At 39.5% G+C, this 12,317-nt stretch overlaps 2 protein-coding genes across 6 annotated transcripts; one reads left to right on the top strand and one right to left on the bottom strand.

The window, feature by feature from the left end:
• Nucleotides 1-437: 437 nt before the first annotated feature.
• Nucleotides 438-12,253, bottom strand: ergic3 (ERGIC and golgi 3). 5 transcript variants are annotated; one of them, XR_013132685.1, is made up of 15 exons: nt 12,094-12,253; nt 11,772-11,842; nt 11,557-11,644; nt 10,613-10,732; nt 10,294-10,387; nt 8,563-8,728; nt 8,412-8,469; nt 5,642-5,656; nt 5,224-5,255; nt 5,038-5,134; nt 3,116-3,180; nt 2,462-2,598; nt 2,204-2,259; nt 1,728-1,858; nt 438-1,196 (listed from the first exon to the last, which is right to left on the bottom strand). XR_013132685.1 is itself a non-coding variant. In XM_077013756.1 (15 exons), exons 1-14 carry the CDS (start codon nt 12,179-12,181, stop codon nt 1,760-1,762), a joined length of 1,167 nt encoding a protein of 388 aa, XP_076869871.1. In that variant the 5' UTR covers nt 12,182-12,253; the 3' UTR covers nt 438-1,196; nt 1,728-1,759. The 5 variants fall into 5 exon arrangements, 4 of the variants coding, with proteins under 4 accessions (XP_076869871.1, XP_076869873.1, XP_076869870.1 ...); XM_077013756.1 differs by having other exon boundaries at nt 1,728-1,839; XM_077013758.1 differs by having other exon boundaries at nt 438-1,858.
• On the top strand, nt 3,253-4,834 carry romo1 (reactive oxygen species modulator 1). The gene is made up of 3 exons (XM_077013759.1): nt 3,253-3,413; nt 4,120-4,250; nt 4,361-4,834. The coding sequence occupies exons 2-3, from the start codon at nt 4,120-4,122 to the stop codon at nt 4,467-4,469; spliced, it is 240 nt and encodes a 79-aa protein (XP_076869874.1). The 5' UTR covers nt 3,253-3,413; the 3' UTR covers nt 4,470-4,834.
• Nucleotides 12,254-12,317: the final 64 nt, after the last annotated feature.

Below are 12,317 nucleotides of genomic sequence, written 5' to 3'. Positions count from 1 at the left end.
TGTAAATATGTGAATCACGCTCCCTCTAGTGGCAAAATGTTTCTATTGCAAAACAGCCTAAGGATGTGTGAAATTTATACAGTACTCCCTTTGTGCTCCATGCTGATAAAAGAGTAATAAGGTCACTGGATCAGTCACATGAAATAATTAAGAATTACACTCAGAATACATGAACTAGGGTCTTCTGGTGCCTGTGGAGCAGCATTCCATAGAGAACATAAAAGCCTCGACTGTCTGCCTATGCTCTGGAAAGGTTTAATTTAATTTGGTATGTAACTAAGGATAGAGTATTTTCTGCACTAATGCATTAATTACAGCTTTCCTTTTTAAAATGTAATTATGCAAAGTAAGATTTGCTCTGCAAATAAAGCAAACATTGTTTTTATGGTGATGGCTTGTTTGAAGTACACATTCATGACTTCAAATGAATGATAAGAAGATGTATACAGTGTGACGTTTATTTGTCATTTTAAAAACCGCCATGGACAATCAAAATATAAATACCCCTCTCTCAAGCACAAGACAGGCCATCCACAGCGCATGACAAAAACAGTCACACTATTACACTAGCACCCTCTCTCGCTCTCTCTCTTCATCACACGCACACACAAACAAACAAACAAACCCCAGCCCCTGAATTTAGTTGAAGGTGCAATTACATGGTAACACCAGATACTTGTACATGTTGTACTTGCCAAGTTTACTGATAAAGTTTATGCAGGACAATCTAGGAACAACTTTCCTGTATGCATTCATGTATTCAAAGAATCATGACAAGTAAAATCCTATGTTAGACCAGCACTCATCCTTTACCTTAGACAGATGTGACTTAGAAGGTACCCTTTTTCTCTTCATTGCGCAAAAGGCAACTTGCTCTATTTACATTTGATCCCGGATTACAAGACCAAATTCAGTGAGCTCAATCTAAGGATCTTCAACTGTCTTGACTGCAGCTGAAACTGCTATTTAATATTGTGAATATAAAACACTTGCCTTACTCATGATTTTAGGTATACATTATACTAATCAATTTTACTCCGCATTTCATGAGGATTTTTTTTTGCAAAGTTTGTGATGTGATGAAGTATCACCTGCTTAACTGTCATGATCAGATTGTACTTAAGAGTTAGTCACCATCCTGGTCACAATGACCGCTGCACAACTGTAGAACAGACATCAGTTACAGCTGCCAATTCCTGCAGAAATGTCCACAAAAGAGGTTATGTAGAGATTTTTTCCTAGTTTCAATCAAGTAATCATAAAAGAGAATGGCTCAAACCAAACTATGATTTAGACCAGTGCATGGGGACTCCCAGATAATTCACATTATTCACAATGTTGTCCTATTTCAGCTTAAAACACAATTGGTTTCAATAATGCTGATTAGTCTCAGATTTAAGAACTGGAACAGAATTTTGGTGAGATTAGGTGGTTCTGAAAACCCATGTTTCAGACAACAGACTTTCAGGAGACCAATTTTCTTTCTCTTCCAAGAAATCAGTATGTTCACTAGTGCGTTACTGTTACAAATTAACCCTGCAGGGGTCCAGTTACTGATAAAATCCAGAGAACCAGTGTTTCTGGTAAACTGGAAATCCTGCTGAGGTGCTTGCATGTGTGGTGGTGGAGGATGTTGAAAGAGCAATCTCTGTGGCAACACACACACACACAGTCGGTGGGTATCTTCCCTTCCAACTGATACAAGTTTCCTGGAGTCTGTAATGCACCTGTAATGTTCATGGTACGGATAGAAATGTTGCTAGGAAGCTTTTCCCAACTCAATCTTCTTCTGAATGGCTCTGGCAGAGTGGTATATTAAAGAATCAATCAGCCCAGCAACTAGAATAGAAGAGATACACTAAATGAATTATAAAACAGCCAGTGCCAACTACTGATGTGAACACTCTTCTTAGTTTAAATTATTTTTAAAAATCTGTTGCCACAGGTTTGATCAATGCATCATGGCGGCTTTAGACTCTAGATTAATGCCTTACTGAAAAATCCTATTAATAGCATACAATATGCTTAATGATAAAATATCTGTCTACCTTACATAGACTGCAGCAAAGTTAACACTTCCCAGTGAAGTAGTTCTTAAACACTTTAGTGTAGTGACAACAGTGCAGTGATTAAATCACACATACACAATAATAAGGGGATAACTGTAAGCAAACAGATACAGTCTAATTCTGAAGCAGCTCACCTGTGAAAACACCACCTACAATAGCACATACTCCTGTCAGAAAGTGAGTGAATGACCTGAGAAGACAAGAACAATGGCTTCAGAGTGCTGTTCTATACGCATTTACACTAATATGTCTTTATAATTGTCTGTTTTATTACATAATGCAAACTCAGCTAAACTGCACTCACAGTTAAAGAAAAAATATGGTAAACTTAAAAAAGCCAAAAAACAGAAACATTGTTTCTGCGCAAACATATAAGCACTCTGAAAACATACCGCTGTTTCTCTGTGAATTTGACCATCATGGGAGAGAGCTCATAAAGCACAAATACACCAGGCAAACCCTGATCTCCAATCAGTCCATTGGCCACTTTTTCATGCCTGGTCACTGAGAATTGATTTGTTTTAACCACCTGAGGAACCAAATGTTTCATCATCAGTACGCTGCCCAATAAATAACATGACCTAAAAGCTTAAGACATCACTAACACAAATCAACAGAATGCAAGATCTATTCAAGATTATATCTCAGGTTTAAACAGGCAACATTCTTGAGGATGATTTCACTATTAAACAATCTACCAATACTGCCCATGCCTACGTTCGTGTAATACATACATAAACGCTGACACACAAAACAGACTTAGCCTTAGCTAAACAAAAGGAAACAAAGTTAAGTACATTTACATTTACATTTATGGCATTTGGCAGACGCCCTTATCCAGAGCGACTTACATTTTTATCTAATTTTTTTTTTTTATACAAGTGAGCAATTGAGGGTTAAGGGCCTTGCTCAGAGGCACCTCAGTCATGGCCTCAGGTCTGGGGATCGAACCTGCGACCCTCCGGTCACAAGACCAGTTCCCTAACCGCTAGGCCATGACTGCCCACACAAACGTACTCTAATATTTTCAAGTTTAGTACACTTACCTCACCGTCTCCTTTAACGTAAACTGTTGGCACTATTTTCACGAAGTATTGATACATCATCGACGCTAAAAGAGAACAATGTATTTTAGAACAAGATATACAACCTGTGATACAGGTGGACGGGTTCTGCCTGTAGGGGGCGCTGCCCACCCGACAGCGGGGCCGGCCCCCATGTTCCCTCCTCCTGAGTAATGGCGTCTTGGTAAAGCGTTTGTGTCGGAAACACGCACTGGATCAAGTCTGAGTCTCAAGTCATTTCTCTTTTTCTCTACAGCCATCGCTCGTTTATTTTGGAAAGGTAAGACGTACGAACATGCTGAATTTATTTCAAGCCGAAATCGAATTCCGCTTCGCAGTTTGTTCAAAGTCAGACCAAGCTAACAATGCTAGTTTAGCTATCTAGTGAACTCTGCGAACTGGACATTTATTTATGTGCCGAAATGGCGAGTGTACATGTACCTTCGCAATTAGTTTACATAAGTATTGTGTGATTACTAACCTAGTTGTATGAACAAATTCTACGTTTAAATACCTAACGCGGGTGTTTTAACATGTCGCCATTTGTTAGCTAGCCATTTATAGTTTAAGATAGAGAAACTGACTATAGCTACCTCACTATAGCTCTACCTTACTGTCGCTTGCTCTACCTCACTGTCGCTTGCTCTACCTCACTATAGCTCTACCTCACTGTCGCTTGCTCTACCTCACTAGCTCTACCTCACTGTAGCTTGCTCTACCTCACTGTAGCTCTACCTCACTGTAGCTTGCTCTACCTCACTGTAGCTTGCTCTACCTCACTGTAGCTTGCTCTACCTCACTGTAGCTCGCTCTACCTCACTGGCGCTCTAGGTTAGCTCTCGACCTCAAGAAAACATCGTAGCACATCACCGATTACAGCTAGTAATGGCTGTAGACAGCTAGCTTGCTAAAGCTACTACTACTACTCGTTGCAAGCTATCTGGGTATGTTTAACAATATCTCATAGAACCTTCAACTCTTCACAGATGCCGGTTTCTGTAGGACCATATGGACAGGCGCAACCCAACTGCTTTGACAGAGTCAAGATGGGTTTCATGATGGGCTTTGCAGTTGGAATGGCCGCAGGAGCAATGTTCGGGTCCTTCTCTTGTCTAAGGTAGCTAATCACTAATCAGTTACTTTAAGCTGACCTCTGTAGGTGGCAAGAGTTGCAGTATGAAGTGCCCACAAGGTTTTAAAATCAGCTCTCCATCCCCTTATTCACAGACTTGGCATGAGAGGTCGAGAACTCATGGGTGGAGTGGGGAAGACCATGATGCAAAGCGGTGGCACATTTGGAACCTTCATGGCCATCGGAATGGGCATTCGCTGCTAAGATGAACATCAGGACTAATTTAATCTATATTCCAATATCAACTTTACAAATTGGGAGTGTGTGAATAAAAACTAATTTGAAAAATACCACAAGAACCTGTTATAAAACATGGGATATAACCGAGACTGGCACTATGGAATGTACTGTAGACTATATGATTCCAGAAATCCTCTCTTCACTGTCAAAGTCAGCTGTACAGAAAATCTTGTACACATTTAATCGTTTGAGCCAGAATGTTGTGTATTGGTCAGTGTATACATTGTGAATCTACAGATGCTTTTCCTTTTAAAAACAAGAAATACTGTTTTGTAGTTATGCTGTCTTGTTCACGGTGGTTAGCTGAAATGAACATTACCTACAATTCACAGCGAGGTCTCATGCTTGAAGGCAAACTATTTTAGACAGGCAGTAAAATTTAATTTCACACTTAAATCCTAGACTCATTTGGGCAGATGAATGTTTCCCAAAGCAAAAATAACATTGTTTCCTAAATTCATGCAGTTGTAATCACGATGGGAAGGGTGTAACAAAGAAAGCACTTTGCACTATTTGTACTGAAGCAACCTACCTTGGGGTGCAGCAACGTCGGTGCCATCTAGAGGGTTGACAATTCCAGGATAGTCTTTCCCAAATGACAGATGTTTAATTAGATGAGTCATGTTGATCTAGGGGAGTCCAAGAAATAGCCAAGACAAATTAGTTGGAGGGATGACACAATCAAGAAAAAATATATAAAACAACCACACCAACTTACATTGTCCAGTCCAAAGCTCTGCAAATCATGAACTGAGGAGGGAAATGAAGTTAATTGCATGTGAATTACAATTATACAAGTAGTTGTACATTGTATATGTAGTTTGACTGTGCAATCAAATTGACTGTGTATGATTAGCCTATAAATTTAGCCACAATTTTAGGATGTAAGCATAGCATATTAAGAAAACTAATTGTTGTCCACAGAAAACGGATTCTATGAATGCAGAACCACTGGAAAATCCTGTCAATGCACTTGATCAGATCATTATTTGCTTAAGACTAAGAACTTGAGCTCAGAAATAAAACTGGCTATCATTGATTTATTAACAAGGTAAATCCTAACTCTCATATTAGAAGTAATATATTCCATACTGTTTGGGGAAATAAAATTCTATGAAAGTGAAAGATTGACTTACTTTCCACAGCATGCACTGCAGAAAGAAGAGAAAAGAGTCACCAAGGGGCTATTTATGTATTTATTGGCGATATAAAGAGGACATCCATAGTCCCATCAATTTATTGCAGTGACAATAGGAATGCTGAATTTCTTAAAATGGCCAAATTTTGATTATTTTTAGTCAGCTATGAAAGGGCTCGTCATCTCTTTTTTCTGTAGCAGACAGTAGCAATATGACACTAAGTTATTCTCTACAGAAAACCTAGATTTATTTTGTTAGTGAAGACAATTTGGTAGTGATATACCTTGTTATTTAAGACAATGATCTCAGTGACGAGGTAAAATTGCACTACATCCAAATTTCTAAAGTGTACACCCATTTAAATTATACTTTTCCTTTCTCATTCCAAGTAACCAAGTTCTGTATTTATTTGAAAACCATCACAACTTTCCTTGATCATTCCTCAGTGCAGACAGTGCATTCTTAATTTACACATATGATAAAGTTCTGCACATTTTCTTTTAGGATTATCAGTGCTGTTTATAAAATTAAATACCCCAATTAGGTCCAACTTTTTATTTATTTTAATATTTCCATAATTTAGTAATGAAATAACTTCATCCTCTATTTATCAGGCATGAAAATGGGTCAGGGGTTAAAAAGGTGAGAAGACCGGGGGGCGGGGCATGTGACGTCATGGGGATACGGCGACGGGGCGTTGACATGTGACGTCATGGGTATACGGGGGGTGGGGGGGGGGGGGGGGGGGGGGGGGTGGCTGCTGGTGTACGGGGATACAGCGACAGGTGATGCCAAATATTATGGAGCCCGTAAGGTGACATCATGTAAAAAATATAATAACGCGTGCGAACGACTTACTAACGCGTGCGAACGAGATAATTAACGCGTGCGAACAAGATAATTAAGTATTACTTTATATAAAGCCAGGTTTACCTTCCTTGGGCAGTCAGTTCGCGAACATCCCTGGGATCTGCTTGCTTTGCTGTGAAAAAATAAACTTTGTTGCCGCGTGTGAAAGGCGACATTAGTATCTCGTTCCCACGCGTTAGTAAGTCGTGGCCACGCGTTATTAATTTTTTTTACATGATGTCACCTTACGGGCTCCGTAAAATATAGTAAAATCCATAAAAAAAATTTTTTGACTGTCATGTCAATGGATTCAATGTACGAGCCAGATCCGTAAACGCGAGAAGCCGCTTTCGCCATTCCAGATGGCTCAGTCAATGCTTAATGAACCAATAAATACATCAGCGGCGAAAATGAGTGTAAAATACCAGGGTTCACGTGTTTTTATTTTCTAACATGGGCTAAAGCACAGGGTAGACTCAAACAACAAGCGTTTACAACTTCATCTTCAACCTTTTCAGCCCTGGCGCGAATGTCCTCACACGTCCCTGGATTCACCAGTTACAACTACAGACACACTAGAAAAAAAAATCTTGATTCTTATTTTATGTCACCGTTAACTACACGGGGTTGACGCGAACTTAATAGGCCTATCTATCTACCTATTTATCACAAGAGCTTGTGGCTCTGACAGTATTCAACGCTGTAGCGAACGGCAGTAACTTTGTTTTACCGCAAAATATGAAAATGATTGAAACCATTAATAACCCAATTAAATCCACTGGGAAATGTACGATCTGGTAAATGTAGTGGTAAATGTACGATCTGGTAAATGTAGTGGTAAATGTACGATCTGGTAAATGTAGTGGTAAATGTACAATGTGGTAAATGTAGTGGTAAATGTACGATCTGGTAAATGTAGTGGTAAATGTACGATCTGGTAAATGTAGTGGTAAATGTACGATCTGGTAAATGTAGTGGTAAATGTACGATCTGGTAAATGTAGTGGTAAATGTACAATGTGGTAAATGTAGTGGTAAATGTACGATCTGGTAAATGTAGTGGTAAATGTACGATCTGGTAAATGTAGTGGTAAATGTACGCTCTTCTGCCTTGTCCCCGGTGTAGAAAGCACTAGGTCCTGCTTCTCGTCCCGCTTAGCAGTAAATGAATAACATGAATGAAGAACGTTCGTAAGATTGAAACGCTATTTGGCCTCTATGAAGGTTCTGGGCGGAAACTGCTGGCCACTGTCATTGAAATTGCTGATTTCGGAAGCGCTCTGTTTGCTTATTAAGTCAATATGATAATTAATACATATAATCTCCCGAACCCCCCCCCCCCCCCCCCCCCCCAAACAAAAAACTCATCGGATCTACACGATTCACGTAGGTCACCCTTTTCAACTTCAAAACGGCGAATTTCGCCGAAAGGTGACAGATTTTCATGCCTGTATTTATGCAAAGCTGTTTTTGACAAATTGCATGAAATTTACAAATGTAAATAACTGTAAATATCGAGTTATGGGCAGTGATTCAGACCAGATAGTTTAATGTAAAGACTATGAATAGTCAAACAGCAGAGACAGATTCATGGCAGGAGGACAGATGGAGATGATCACATGCATTAAGCACCACAGGCAAGCACTAAGTAATCCAACATGTTTAAAAGCAAAGGCTTACATATCCTCTGATCTGATGCACACCTCATAAATGTCCCATAAAAGATTCCAAACAGTTTAAAGCAGCTTTTCCAATCATTCATTTCAGTTCAATTACCTAATTATATGGCTCCTTAGAAGTGCAACTTTGAAGGTTAAAAAGAGTCATGGCCTAAATTTTATGGCAAATGATGAGTTGTTGCTACAGATCAGAGGTGTAATTATTCGTGTAATCCTACTTCATGGGTTTTTAATACGTACCGTGTACGTGGGACTGCTGGAAGCTCTTTCCAGGGGCAAAATGAAAATTACCTGCCACCTAACGTAATGGAGGAAACAACTCATAACACATAACATCCACCAGAGGAGCGGCAATCATCTCAATATTGCTTTGCGTGTGTATGCACATTACCTTATTGACCTCAAGGAACCCATAGACCTGGCACCCCTCATTCTTCTGCTCCTGCATCTTCTGACTGAAGCCCTCTCTCCTGCACTGCTCAATGGAGTCTGGCGTTTTAAAAGCCCAGCCTCTCCGCCGGTATGCCTCCCGCACGTCCTCACAGGTGTTACAGCACCTAAAGATATGTTTAAAAGGTGGTATCCAATCAAGCCCTGTCCACAGGGTATGGCATGGTGTTGCAAAATGGAGTGATGGCCTTCCTTATTCAAAATCCCTTTTACCTTGTACAAATCTCCCACTTTACCAGCACCAAAGCAACCCCAGACCATCACATTACCTCCACCATGTCTGACAGATGGTGTCAGGCACTCTTCCAGCATCTTTTCAGTTGTTCTGTGTCTCACAAATGTTCATCTGTGTGATCCAAACACCTCAAACTTTGATTCATCTGTCCATAACACTTTTTTCCCCCCAATCTTCCTCTGTCCAATGTCTGTGTTCTTTTGCCCATATTAATCTTTTTCTTTTATTAGCCAGATATGGCTTTTTCTTTGCCACTCTGCCCTGAAGGCCAGCATCCCGGAGTCGCCTCTTCACTGTAGACGTTGACACTGGCGTTTTGTGGGTACTATTTAATGAAGCTGCCAGTTGAGGACCTGTGAGGCGTCGATTTCTCAAACTGGAGACTCTAATGTACTTGTCTTCTTGCTCAGTTGTGCAGCGGGGCCTTCCACTTCTCCTTCTACTCTGGTAAGCCTGTCTGTGCTCTCCTCTGAAGGGAGTAGTACACACCATTGTAGGAAATCTTCAGTTTCTTGGCAATGTCTCGCATGGAATACACTTCATTTCTCAGAACAAGAATAGACTGTCGAGTTTCAATTGAAAGTTGTCTTTTTCTGGCCATTTTGTGAGTTTAATCGAACCAACAATTGTAATGCTCCAGATTCTCAACTAGCTCAAAGGAAGGTCAGTTTTATAGCTTCTCTAATCAGCAAAACTGTTTTCAGCTGTGCTAACCTACTTGCACAAGGGTTTTCTAAATATCCAATAGCCTCCTTACAGAGTTAGCAAACACAATGTACCATTAGAACACTGGAGTGATGGTTGTTGGAAATGGGTCTCCATACATCTATGTAGATATTGCATTAAAAACCAGATGTTTACAGCTAGAATAGTCATTTACCACATTAATAATGTATAGAGTGTATTTTTGATGCATTTAATGTTAGCTAAATTGGAAAAAAAAACTGCTTTTCTTTCAAAAATAAGAACATTTCTAAGTGACCCCAAACTTTTGAACGGTAGTGTATATATATATTACACCTAAAGATACGTTTAAAAGGTGGTGAATGGCATCTTCTGGTACTGCCTCACCTGCAACCTTTCAAATACCTGCAAAATGTTGCCATTTATTTTTGTATATCAAAAATGTATAAATTGATTGAGGTGAAATGTAATATCAATGAAAATATCAGGATATATATATATGATTTTAGATTGAAACTAGAAATCTTGATTAAGTCTGTGCAATAGGCTATCTTACTAATTAATAGGCTGTTAAAATAAAAAAAATGATGTATACCTTACAAATGAAACAAGGCAACCAATTAATTCCTTAAGAAAATAGGATTGAGTATATGATATGGCTTGGTAAAAACATCAAAGAAGAAAAATAAAGACTCCGGAACACTCTCACACAGAGACTTGGCAAATGTTTTTTGGAGCCAGAAAGACACTCACTTTAAATCTTCAGTCTCTGCTCCATAGCAGCTCTCACAGCGGTCTGGATCCAGCTTGCTAGGGTCAAATATTTCACCCTCATCTTTGCCCAGATCTGTAGAAAAAAACACATAAAATGTGCTTCAACAAAACAAACAAAAATATTCTGAATAACTGCTGTTTTACACTCACAGCAAAGATGGATGGTTGTGCACTGGCTCTATTACATATGTTATAATAGTAAAATGCTACATTTGTTTGTAAAGCAGTAATTCAGCAGTTATAAAGAACATGTTTCATCTAAGAAGAATACAGTTTATCTAATCAAACGGATACCAACCATGTTTCTCTGCTTCAGTGTTGACTGGACTGCCATCTTTGTCTAGTCGTTTTTTGAACAGGTTGTGCTCCACATCCAGCTGCTGTTCTCCTGCTACATCCATGGCATCAATACTCAGATCTGTAAGCCACAATTGACAGTGATTACACAGAAGCCCTGAACACATTCATGTGCAGAGTGAGTACCGTCTGCTTAAAGAAGTAGTAGGTGACCTGTATAAAAATAACTGTCCTTATGTCCTCATAGGAGTACATGAAACAGATAATGTAAATAAATAAATAAATCTTGCTCAGATCACAGCATCCAATCAGAGCTAGGAGGACTGTTTGATCGAGTGTAAATCACTCTTGTGCACACGCATGCTCCCAGTCATTTGTGAACTTTGGGAACTTTCCAAACGCAATGGTGGAAAAACAACAAGTATCAATGAAGAGTGCCCATCTCTCCTTTCCCAACAACAGCGTACACAACAAAGATGTAAATAGAATATGATGTATGAAGAAAAGCAAGATAAAAAATAAAACAATTAGACCAAGCCCTCAGAGGTGGAATAAACTACAGGTCCTGAAAGAAATCAACATTGATACCAAGACAGCCATGTTTCTACTTGACAGGTAGTGACCCCTGCTTGACTGGTTTGGTCTTTTTTCTGATATTTGTCTGTACTCTCACAGCTAAGCATTTCATAAGTGGGTTACTCATTTCACAATATTTGCAGTTTCTGTTATCAAACAAACATCAAATCACTAGTTCTTTTACCGCATAGATAATGCTGTAGATTGTTATTGGTAGTTGTACTTGAATTTTTCAAACTAAATCTACTATTCTCAATCTTACCAGCTACAGCATTGGCAAATTGGAGATGTAGCTTTGCTTTGCTGCCAAAACAATGAAAACTAGGCCACTCTTTAAGCATGTGAGAGCCAATGAAATCATACACTTACAGGCACATGGCATGTGGGGGAATATTATATCAATGTTAATCTTGAGCTTGTCTCCTCTCGACGTGTCCACGAACAATTCAGGATGGACCTGTAACAATGAATAGTTGAACATAGAACTAACGATACAGGAGTGAAAATGTCTGTTCACTCAAACGCAAACGTATGGATATGAAACTCTGTATCTTGATCTCCAACACTGTATCTTGTACACGTACCTCCTTGGTGAGATAATACTGCAATTCCGAGAAAAACAGGATCAGCATAATAAGTCCACTGATGATAGTAACTGTCATGTGAAGAAAATGCAGTCATTATAAAACCGGGCATAATCAGACCTACCATGTGAAGTAAGCAGCATTATAACAAACATGTTGGCCGAGTTACCAACTGCATTTCTAACTGTAGTAACTGAAGCTGCTACAGACTCGAGATTACTGAGAGAACCAGCAGCCGCACTCAAACTAGCCACCCGGGACTAAACGTCTTCTGCTTGAAGCTTTATAGTTTTAACTTAGGTACAGGTTCAGCAATACACACCCGTTGCTCCGCCACATGTTTTGATTCTAAAATCTTCTAGAGTTTTCGGGTAAGCATCAAATTGTTTAAGTTTATGCAACGCATCCATCGCTCCTCTTTATCCAAGCAGCTAGCTAAAGGTTCCGTCCCTTCAGCTCCCAGGTTCACTTCCGGTTCACACAGGGTCAGAGGAAACGTGTTGGCCAATAACATTACACCGCGTTGCTCACCGACGATGTTTTACT

This window comes from Brachyhypopomus gauderio, chromosome 8 (genome assembly GCF_052324685.1).
Source record: "Brachyhypopomus gauderio isolate BG-103 chromosome 8, BGAUD_0.2, whole genome shotgun sequence".
NCBI lineage: Eukaryota > Metazoa > Chordata > Actinopteri > Gymnotiformes > Hypopomidae > Brachyhypopomus > Brachyhypopomus gauderio.
The sequence above is the reverse complement of the archived record's forward strand: the minus strand, read 5'-3'. Positions and strand labels throughout refer to the sequence as shown.

Coding starts and splice junctions, on each gene's coding strand:
- romo1 (XM_077013759.1), top strand. CDS start 4,120: ATGCCGGTTTCTGTAGGACCATATGGACAGGCGCAACCCAACTGCTTT. Junction 4,251..4,360: donor GGGTCCTTCTCTTGTCTAAG/GTAGCTAATCAC, acceptor CCTTATTCACAG/ACTTGGCATGAGAGGTCGAG.
- ergic3 (XM_077013755.1), bottom strand. CDS start 12,181: ATGGATGCGTTGCATAAACTTAAACAATTTGATGCTTACCCGAAAACT. Junction 2,260..2,461: donor AAATTCACAGAGAAACAGCG/GTATGTTTTCAG, acceptor TTGTCTTCTCAG/GTCATTCACTCACTTTCTGA. Junction 1,840..2,203: donor TGTAGGTGGTGTTTTCACAG/GTGAGCTGCTTC, acceptor CTTCTATTCTAG/TTGCTGGGCTGATTGATTCT.